At 57.7% G+C, this 10,483-nt stretch overlaps 2 protein-coding genes across 3 annotated transcripts in view; one reads left to right on the top strand and one right to left on the bottom strand.

Moving 5' to 3' along the window:
* Window positions 1-2,457: 2,457 nt before the first annotated feature.
* On the bottom strand, window positions 2,458-3,567 carry LOC136301908 (histone H2B-like). Of its 2 annotated transcripts, none has more exons than XM_066205159.1 (3): window positions 3,473-3,567; window positions 3,031-3,239; window positions 2,458-2,742 (listed from the first exon to the last, which is right to left on the bottom strand). In XM_066205159.1, exons 2-3 carry the CDS (start codon window positions 3,196-3,198, stop codon window positions 2,542-2,544), a joined length of 369 nt encoding a protein of 122 aa, XP_066061256.1. In that variant the 5' UTR covers window positions 3,199-3,239; window positions 3,473-3,567; the 3' UTR covers window positions 2,458-2,541. The 2 variants fall into 2 exon arrangements, with proteins under 2 accessions (XP_066061256.1, XP_066061257.1); XM_066205160.1 differs by having other exon boundaries at window positions 3,031-3,242; window positions 3,473-3,545.
* A 3,115-nt stretch (window positions 3,568-6,682) lies between these two features.
* The window catches only part of MYO1D (myosin ID), a 157,558-nt gene continuing 153,757 nt past the window's right edge, over window positions 6,683-10,483 (top strand). The window contains exon 1 of the mRNA XM_066205256.1: window positions 6,683-6,857. Within this exon, the coding sequence (XP_066061353.1) occupies window positions 6,763-6,857 (95 nt within the window). The 5' untranslated portion in view covers window positions 6,683-6,762. The remainder of the gene's footprint in view (window positions 6,858-10,483) is intronic.

Here is a 10,483-nt window from a genome sequence, read left to right as displayed (position 1 = left end):
ACACAGACTTTTATGGGGGCCTGGCACAGGGGCTCCTGCCCGTCCCTGTGTGTGTCAGGAGGTGCACAGTCATAAGAAATTCATGCTCCACTGATCCTGTGGCAACAGATTTCCCTCTTCCCCCAGACTGGACTCTAGAAAACCTTTTGAGAGGTCACTCGATTCTTCTTGTGCTTCAGATCCTTATTTAGTAACATTTAGATTGCAAAAGCCCTCTGAGATATCAGGTCCAGCCATTCCCCGTGGCACTGCCAAGGCCACCACTGACCCATGTCCCCAGGTGCCACATCCACAGGGCTTTCAAAACCTTCTAAGGACTCCTTCACCACCCTGGGAACAGGATATTTCTTGCACAAGAACTCTCAATTCCAAAATCAGTAGGACTATCAGGATAAAATAAAGGGGAGAGGCAGGGGATGTGCGGGGAAGGAAGGACGAGATAAACGGGAAAAAAGACCAAATAAAGATACTGAAGAAAAGATTCTGGGGAGCTGAGGGTCCACTGAGTCAGTGGTGGGGCAAAGTAAGATCAAGCAGAGATGCGCCTGAGACACCAGAGAAGCCCAGCAGGGTTTGGGTTGGAAAGGCCTTTAAAACCCACCCAGTGCCACTCCCTGCCATGCCAGGGACACCTTCTACTATCCCAGGCTGCTCCCAGCCCCGTCCAGCCTGGCCTTGGACCCTGCCAGGGATCCAGGGGCAGCCACAGCTGCTCTGGGCACCCTGTGCCAATATTTTGCCTCCCTAGAGTGCAGTTAAGCTACAAGTTTTCAGGTAGGAAAAGGTCCAGTAATAACACCAAATCTCCTGCCCCGGTGATCTCTCCCAGCACCTCCTCTGCTCCAGCTGCTTCCCCTGAGAGCTAGTGATGGCTCCAGGCTCAGTTTCCCTTCCAGGCAGTGATCCCACACAATTACTGCAGGGGTTAAGAGGTCAGACAGCCACACTACACAAGAGCAGCTCCACATGTCACCCTCTCAGCAGCAACTGGGGCTCCAAATACAGAAATAAAGAGGAGAGAAGGAAGAGGTCAATGGCTTCAGGCTGTCTGCAGGGACGAGAAGCACTGAATGAATGCTCTTCTTGGTTTTTTCTTGCTGTAACACAAGAGAAAACACTGTCAGGATGATGAAGCTCCCAACCAGATATATCAGAGGCACAGAACCCTCCTCTTGTCCTCCCCCTGGGCTTTTGGGGCAGGTTGAACAGAGCCCAGCCAGGAATGCTGGAGGTGAAAACATCACCTGTTCCTGTGCAGGAGCCTGGGTGTGTCCTCAGGTTCAGCTGCAGCTCTTATTTCCACAAAGGCTAGGACTTTCCTGTAGGATTTGGCTCCAAACCCATAGATTTGAACCAATCCTAATCAACCTAAAGAGTCAGGGCTACCAGAAGAGGGACTGGACCGAGCTGAAGCTCCTCAGCAGGGGGTGTGACAATGGGGCAGTGCAGGTGTCAGGGACATCAAAACTCAACCCTCAGTCCTTGGGCAGGACTTGCTCCTTGAGGGCAGCCGTTATCCTGATATTTAACAGGGAAACAGCCAAAGGACACTGGGAGGTGACAGTCCAAGCACTGTACGGGTCTTGGGTACACCCAGGAGAGCAGAGAGAGCAAACAGGAGCACCTTGGGGACACAGCCAGAGCCACCAACAGCTGCAGCCAGGAGCTGCTTCCCACCAGCGACAGCCACGGTACCTGTGTGGGTGTCACTGGAGAGTCACTGTACCACATCTGCCACCACATGGTCCAGCAAGTCCCCCCAAAGCCCAGTGGTGCCCACCAGGTGAGGCAGCCACCAGGGTGGGCAGAGCTGTCACCTCTGAAGGTCCCCTCACAGCTTTCAGCTCATACCAACATTACACGGCCCAACCCCTGTGGAAGGATCCATCCCTTCTCCAGCCTCCTGCCCGTGCTCCTGGGAGGGGAGGGCTGCAGCTGGAGAGGCTGCCCCTCCTTGGGTGTCCCAGTGCCGCCAGGAGCTGCTGGCACTTCACTGGACTGAGAATCCTCTCTGGGAAGGCGGGTGGCTGGGCACTGCCACGTACCCTGCCCGTCCCCATGGCAGCATTTGGAGCTGAGGACACTGGAGCCATCCCTGGGACTGGCACGTGCAGGGGCTCCATGGAGAGCCTGGAAACAAAACGGGTCATTCAGTGCCAACACCTGGCACAGCATCAGCAGGAACGCTGCTGGCTCTAAGGCTGCCATTCCCCCAGGGCTCGGAATAACATCCACCTTTCCTCCTCCTGCTTTTCTTGGCTAAAGAGGGTGCAAAGACACACCCAGCTGCCCGCTCCTCCAGGGCAGCCTAGGCTGACAGAGCCAGGAGACTGCCCTGGGAGCGTTTCTTGAGGCAGGTGTGTGTGACCACCCTCATCCTGCACCCCTTCCTGGGGCACACGGGCACCCAGCCCTGCACCTGCTGCTCTCACTGCCAGCCCAGGGAGGAGGCTCCACTAAACAACGCCAAAAAACCACTTTATTTACTAAAACCACATTAAAATACTATGAAGACTGTCCCATCATGCTTCAGCTCACGGCTCAAGATCCTGGAGGAGGCTTGTAGAGCTCACGCAGCAGCACCAGCTTTGTGGCCAGCAGGACTTCACGGTGGCCAAGGTGGCTCCTCCTGCCGTAGTGGGACAGGCGGGAGGCCTCCAGGGCCACGTCCCCGAGGAGCTGGGGGCTGCCCAGCCAGGCCAGCACAGCTGGCACCAGGCAGGAATCCCCGGTGGAACACCTCTGTGGGGAGAGCAACCAAAAGCATCAGCACAGCAAGGCTGGCACTGCCCAGCCCCAGCTTCAGTTTGGGGTCACAGAATCGTTCAGGTCAGAAAAACCCATAAAGATCAAACCCAAACATCCCTCCAGCACTGCCAAGGACATCATCAACCTGCCACATCCACACACGTTTTAAACCCCTCCAGGGATGGGGCCACCACTGCTCAGCCACCACCTAGGGCCCAGCCGGGGGTACACAGGTGGGACTTGGGAAGCAGGAGGCTGTTCCCCAGCCCAGTGAGGACTCACCCGGTTTAGGAGCTTGCAGATGTGAGCAGAGTAAGCCACTTTCTTCTTCTGCCTGGGGAGACGGAGGCAGCAGAGGCTCTGCCAGGCACGTCCCCCTGCTGCCTTCGGGGCCTCAGGGAGGGCAGGAGGATCCGAGGGGCTGTGCAGGGCAGGGGGTCCCGGCTCCATCGCTGCTGGGGTCACACACACTCCCCGTGGCTACAAAGCCTCTGCTGAGAGAGAACCAAGCAGGAGCTGAACACGCTGCTGCCCGCACTCTGTCTTTGCCAGGGCGCTAATTAGCGTCAGGCAGATTAGACACAGTAACACCAATGCCATTCAGCACATTGCACAAACAAGGCCAGAAGCCACCCCCACCTGCAAAGCTAAACACTTCAGAAAAGCAAAGCACAAATAAAGCATCTTAAGAGGTTTTGTTTTTTCTTTCTTCTTTCCAGCTCACCTCTGAGAGCTCCTCTAGCCTTGTCCTCCCCCAGGAACAGAGAGAGAGCTGGGATCTGCTGCCTATAACCAGGGGGATCATTGCCTTCAGCTGGAGGGGAGGGGCAGCTGCGCAGGTGGGGATGGAGGCGAGACACCCTGTCTCCTACACCCAAACCAGCCAGTCTTGCCCAAAATTATTCTAGATGAGGCTGCATTTGCTCCCAGGTCCCCCACCAGCCCCATAGCCCGAATTAGTATCATTAATAATTAGCCCATGATGCTGGATTTGGGGGGACTTTCTGTGTGGTGGTTTATTCTGCATTAATTTGAGGGGATTACAGGGTTTCACCGAGCACCAGAGTGAGCAGGGTTTGGGGGACAGCGGGGGATGCTGGGGGCAGGACCTGACCCTGCTGGGTGGGGCCCTGGGGTGGGGTCACCGTGGGTGCAGGATCTGCCTTCTGCTCACTGTCCTGGTGGGGTCTCAGTGCAGAACCCTCTTCTGTGGTGTTTGTGACATCGGGGTACAGCGAAAGGGGGTCAGTGTCTTCTGGATGTGGCCCCATCCTCAGGGAGATGAGTTTTTGAAGGAGAGATCCCTCAGGTGCGGTGTCACCCCGCAAAGTGTTTGTGGGGAGTCCCTGGGGTGCAGCATCTTCTCCTGCAGGATCTGGGGTGGGGCTGGGTGTCCCTGCAGGACACTGGGGAGAGGGGTGGGGAGTCCTGGGATACAGGATCTGTCCTGGAGGGAAGGGATGGAGAAGGTGTCCCCTGAGTGCAGGATCCAGCCCTGCTCTGGGCTGGAGATTCCATGGGGCGCAGGATGTGGCCCTGTGGCACATCCCAGTGCAGGCCCTGCCCCTGAAGTAGGAAGGGGGAGTCTCTCCAGATGAAGAATGAAGACCCCTTAGCACCCTGTGAGTGGGCTGTGGGGTCTCCCCTGGGTGCAGAATACACCCTAGGAAGGAAGATTCCTCCGGGGGGGACAGCAGCACCCTGCAGCCTCTTGTCCTGGTGCAGAATGTGGGCCCTTAGCACCCTGTGCCGTGTGAGGGGGCCTCTCCTGAGGTGCGGATGTGACACTTTCAGAGGCTGTGTTGGAGAGGGGACGCTCCTGGGTCCAGGATACATCCCGGGAAGAAATTGTTCCCCTCCCAATCCCATCCTCCCCTCCCTGGAGCACGGTGCAGCCCCCCGCCCTGGGGGTGTCCCCGTGTGCAGAGCAATGGACGTAGCCCAAGGCTGCCTCTGGTTCTGGGGTGCCCGGGTGTTGCAGGGGGACTTCTCATGTGGTTTATTCTGCATTAATTTGGCAGCGTTCTGGGGTTTCAGTAAACGCTGGCGGGAGCAGGGTCTGGGGGGCCACCCACGGGGGTGGGAGCAGGACTGACCCTGCCGAGTGTGGTCATGGGGTGGGGTGTCCCTTGGGTGCAGGATCTGCTTTCTCCCCGCCCTCCCGGCAGGGCGTAGAGAGCACCCTGTATTTGGGGTGTGAGCGGGGGCTCCTCTGGGTGCAGGACACACCCCAGGCAGCGCAGAGCGCACATCCCCATCCTGGGGCTCCCGATCCCGCTGTCCCGGGGATCCCGATCTCCTATCCCGGAGCTCCCGATCCCGCTATCCCGGGGCTCCCGATCCCGCTATCCCGGGGCTCCCGATCCCACTATCCCGGGGCTCCCCATCCCGCTATCCCGGGGCTCCCGATCCCCCTATCCCGAAGCTCCCGATCCCGCTGTCCCAGAGCTCCCGATCCCGCTGTCCCGGGGCTCCCGATCCCGCTATCCCGGGGCTCCCGATCCCGCTATCCCGGAGCTCCCGATCCCGCTATCCCGGGGCTCCCGATCCCGCTGTCCCGATGCTCCCGATCCCGCTGTCCCGGGGCTCCCGATCCCGCTGTCCCGGGGCTCCCGATCCCGCTGTCCCGGGGCTCCCGATCCCGCTGTCCCGGGGCTCCCGATCCCGCTGTCCCGGGGCTCCCGATCCCGCTGTCCCGATGCTCCCGATCCCGCTGTCCCGGGGCTCCCGATCCCGCTATCCCGGGGCTCCCGATCCCGCTGTCCCGGGGCTCCCCATCCCGCTGTCCCGGGGCTCCCGATCCCCCTATCCCGAAGCTCCCGATCCCGCGGTCCCGGAGCTCCCGATCCCGCTATCCCGGAGCTCCCGATCCCGCTATCCCGGGGCTCCCGATCCCGCTATCCCGGAGCTCCCGATCCCGCTATCCCGGGGCTCCCGATCCCGCTGTCCCGATGCTCCCGATCCCGCTGTCCCGGGGCTCCCGATCCCGCTGTCCCGGGGCTCCCGATCCCGCTGTCCCGGGGCTCCCGATCCCGCTGTCCCGGGGCTCCCGATCCCGCTGTCCCGGGGCTCCCGATCCCGCTGTCCCGATGCTCCCGATCCCGCTGTCCCGGGGCTCCCGATCCCGCTATCCCGGGGCTCCCGATCCCGCTGTCCCGGGGCTCCCCATCCCGCTGTCCCGGGGCTCCCGATCCCCCTATCCCGAAGCTCCCGATCCCGCGGTCCCGGAGCTCCCGATCCCGCTATCCCGGAGCTCCCGATCCCGCTATCCCGGGGCTCCCGATCCCGCTGTCCCGATGCTCCCGATCCCGCTGTCCCGGGGATCCCGATCCCGCTATCCCGGAGCTCCCGATCCCGCTGTCCCGGGGCTCCCGATCCCCCTATCCCGAAGCTCCCGATCCCGTTGTCCCGGGGCTCCCGATCCCGCTATCCCGGGGCTCCCGATCCCGCTCTCCCGGGGCTCCCGATCCCGCTATCCCGGAGCTCCCGATCCCGTTGTCCCGGGGCTCCCGATCCCGCTCTCCCGGGGCTCCCGATCCCGCTCTCCCGGGGCTCCCGATCCCGTTATCCCGGAGCTCCCGATCCCGTTGTCCCGGGGCTCCCGATCCCGCTCTCCCGGGGCTCCCGATCCCGCTCTCCCGGGGCTCCCGATCCCGCTATCCCGGAGCTCCCGATCCCGTTGTCCCGGGGCTCCCGATCCCGCTATCCCGGGATTCCCGATCCCGCTATCCCGGGGCTCCCCCTCAGTCGTGCCGCGATCCCCGCCTGCAGCGCGCGGCTCCCGCCGCCAGGGGGCGCTGGCGGCCCGCCCCGGGCCGGGGGCGCGGGGCCCGGCGCGGCCGGCAGGGGGCGCTGCGGGAGGCGGCCCCGGCCCCGCCCCGCCGCAGGTGACACCCCCACACCCCGGCCGGGGAGCGGCGGGAGCGCTCCCGGTCCCGGTCCGTGCTCCGCTCCAGTCCCGATCCCGCTCCTAGCCCGGCCCACATCCCGGTCCCGGCCGTGCCAGTGGCCGCCATGGCGGAGCAGGAGAGTTTGGAGTTCGGCAAAGCCGACTTCGTGCTGATGGACGCCGTCACCATGCCCGAGTTCATGGCGAACCTCCGGCTGCGGTGAGTGAGGGGCGGGCGGCGCGGCGCCCGGCCCGGGGCTCGGCGGGTCTTCCCCTCACACACGGCCCGGCTGGGATGGAGTCTGAGGGGGGCGAAGGAACCGAAACCCTCCCTGAGCCTCCTCCGCCTGCTGCCCCTCCCTGCCCGAGCAAACCCGCACAAAAGTGTGGATTTTTCTATGAAATTGAAGAGTCGGGTAAAGATGAGGGTGCTCAGCGTGCACCAAGCCCTGGGGGCTGCGGGGGCTTTCCGTGCCCCCTCTGGAAAACCTCCCTCCGGAGTCACCTGCCTCCGTGCCACCTCTTTCATTGGATCGTGGAATGGTTTAGGAGCGAAGGGACTTTAAGGACTTTCCTTTAGAACAATAAGTTGTTGATCTTCCCCTGTATCACAGAAACACAGCGTGGGTTGGGTTGGGAAGGGACCTTAAAGCCCACCCAGGGCCACCCCTGCCATGGGCAGGGTCACCTTCTTGTCCCAGGCTGCTCCGAGCCCTGTCCAACTTCCAGGGATCCAGGGGCAGCCACAGCTTCTCTGGGCAGCCTGTCCCGCTCCCCCTGCCAGGTTTCTCGCCTATGCTGACCTTCTGCAAAGTTGCTTTGGAGAAAAAAATTTTAAAAAGAGCAATAAAAGTCACCAAGTCCAAGGTTGCTCCATCCCGTGGGGGGCATTGCAGCCGCTCGCTGGCGTGGATTTGCTGTGTTAACATTTCGTGATTTTTATGGTTTTATTTCCCTTGTAGACGTGGTGGGTGCTGGGAAGATCCACATTTCCTGCCTGTTCCTCTCAAGCACAACTAAATCCTGGGCAGCACTGATAGAGGACAGCCGGGGGACCCTAAGTCTGCAGCTGCTTTTCACTTTCCGTTATAAAACATTCATGGGAGCTCCTCCTGATAAACTCGTATGCCCCTGCTTGTGCAAGGATTTGATAATTGCCAAAGGGGGAAGCCTTTGGCATAAAAACGTGACTTCTTGGCTGTGTCCCACCCCTGTTCTGCTCAGGTTTTCCCGCCTGTTCACTTGTGTTCTGTTGATGTTGGAATCAGTCACTTGTCAGGCCCCTGGTGTTGTTGGATGCACCCGAGAGTGGCTCTGGCAATTAGATGGGAGGTGTGCTAAGTTCCCTCAGCAGGATTCAAACTATTGAGGAAGGTGAATACTAAACTTTTTCAGATAGTTGCGTTGCCTCCTCTGGATGAAATCTGCAGATTTTGAGATCTGGCTGCTTCAGCCACTGAGTGCTCGGGAATTCCTGTGCTACACCGCTACAGGGTGTCCCTGTGCCCTGAGATGCTGCAGGGTGAGGGCTCAGATCCTGTGGGGTGTAATAACAGCCAGCATACTTTATGGTTTTTCCCTTTTATATTTTGGATTTCTGTTTGGGCAGAGAGAGCATTTGTGTTTGAATATAAGAAAATTGCAATGAGAATGGTTGAGCTTTGAAGGTGATTTCAGATTAAAATGGATTTTGTAATACCTCTGAAAGTTTAAATTTGTTTCTCATTTGTACACTCCATGACATTGTAATTGTATTAGAAAGGGCTTGCATGCAGTATGGTTGTAATTAGCAGGAAACCTGTGTGTCATGGTTTATTCTTGGGGTTTTATTCTTTGGATAATGTATACTAGAAATCTAAATGAAGTACTGGAAATGGATTGACAGATTAAAAATCAATGTGGCATGTTGGTTGCCTCCAGGAATCCATTGAGAGATGCCTTGCAGAGACAGACTTTGCTAATTTTCTATGAAGGGATGAGAAGAACAAGCCAGCAGTCCTGGCTCCTTACAATAAATGTGCAACTTCTTTTTTTCCTCTCTGCGGTTGCTGGTGGCACCTGAGGGTGTTGCCAGGACATCCCTGCTGTGTCTGATACACCGTGGAGGCCCCATTTAACTGCAGTGCCTTGGTCACTGGCACTCAAACCTACCCAGACCCAGGCTTATCCACTGACAACAGCTCAGACTTGAGTTCTTCTCACCCGGCCGAGAGCTCTGCCTGAGCTTCAAGGTCATCTGGTGTCTGTGCTGTGGGCAGAACAAGCTTTTGTCAAAAGCTAATTGATACTGTTAATTTTTCTAACCCTGGTGCTGTCATCCCCTGCCTCTAGGTCTGTCTGCACTGGGACATTTGGGAAAGCTGATGTGAATTTCCCAAAGGTGTGGCCTGTCAGCAAAGCTGCTGAGCTCTGCTGGTGCTGGGCGCTGTGTGGTGGCCCTGGGCTGCTGCCCCGGCCCCGCTGCTGGTGTTTTACAACACTCAGGCAACACCTGCTGCTCACATTTTACTGCTCTGGAGAGGACAATTGACTCTCGGGGCTGACACGTGAGACCTGCGTGAGACCCAGCTGAGGCCCTGCCCAAGGGTTGGTTGTGTCACTGTGAGATGGCAGAGTCCCCTTTGTGCTGGTCGTGTGCTGAGCAGAGGGAAGGAGCTGCTGCTCCTCCGTCCCTGAGTGCCTGTGGAGGGTTTGTTCAGTTTACACTTGGATGGGCTCCACCCTATTCCATAAATCCAGCTTTCTGCCAGAGCTATTTTTGTTTGGGGTCACTGGCTGACCCAAGACGGGCTGTGCTGGATTTAGTTCCCAAGTGAGCCCAGATGTGGGTGGAATTGAAATCATACCAGTTTCGGTGCATGCAAGGATATTTCCCCGAGGATGTCTCCAGTGGGAAAAAGAGGAATGGTGAAGCTGCACTTTTCATTAGTGTAGTGTTTGAATTTAGTGGTGTTGACATGGGCCAGACGAGTGTGCCTGGGTAGGTGGGTGGATGCAGCGTGAATTTACTACCTCATCTCCCTGCCCCAGTGCTCGTGCCTGGTTATTTGTAGATTTGGGTGATGATTCAGCAGGGATATCACCGTGTCTGTACCTTTTCATGGCTGTTTCTTACAGCTACTTAATGAATGTTTCTTTGGACACTCAGCAGTTACTGTGTGTTATGCTTCATTGTAAATAAAAATCGTCCTGTCCTTGAATTCCTTAGTCTTGAGTGCGCTTCATCCAAATGTCTGGTTGTGATTCTTAGTCATCAGAATAATTAAAAAAAAATAAAGCAGGACTATGGGAATGGTCTGTGTGGACTCAGTAGCTTTGTTTCTTTATAATAACCTCCAAAACTGTAACAGACAATTGTTTCTGGAACGCTCATAAATCGCAATTATTAAACCAGCTGTACTTGCGTGGTTTGTGTGTCAATTGGCCATCATCCTTTCAGTGAGTGCCTGCTCGTCGCTGCACTGCTGCAGGAGTAACTGGCAATTCCAGTCCCAGGACATCACATTAATTGAAGGACTCCTTAAAACAGGGAATCTTTTTGTGTCCAGCAACTCTCAGGTCCTGTCACTGGCAGACAGGTATTTATCTGTAGTCAAGTGTTACCTGCTGTAAATGATGGGAGAACACTCTGGACTTGGTAAATTCTTTATTTCACTGCTTTTGACTTAACATGACCATGCCTGTTCCATGACAGGTGGAGTGAGATGGTGCTTATGGAAAAGGAGTGTTGGTCTGGCCAGAGCTGCTCAGCTTTTGCAGAAATTGTGGTGTAGATGAAACTGTTGAGTAAGAGAAGCAGGAAACTGCACCGCCTCATTTTCTTCATGCCATAGTGAAAATTTCAAG

Source organism: Chamaea fasciata, unplaced genomic scaffold (assembly GCF_029207755.1).
Source record: "Chamaea fasciata isolate MVZ Bird 193981 ecotype frontalis unplaced genomic scaffold, bChaFas1.0.hap1 SCAF_27, whole genome shotgun sequence".
Lineage (NCBI taxonomy): Eukaryota > Metazoa > Chordata > Aves > Passeriformes > Sylviidae > Chamaea > Chamaea fasciata.
This window is presented reverse-complemented; position numbering and strand designations above follow the sequence as displayed.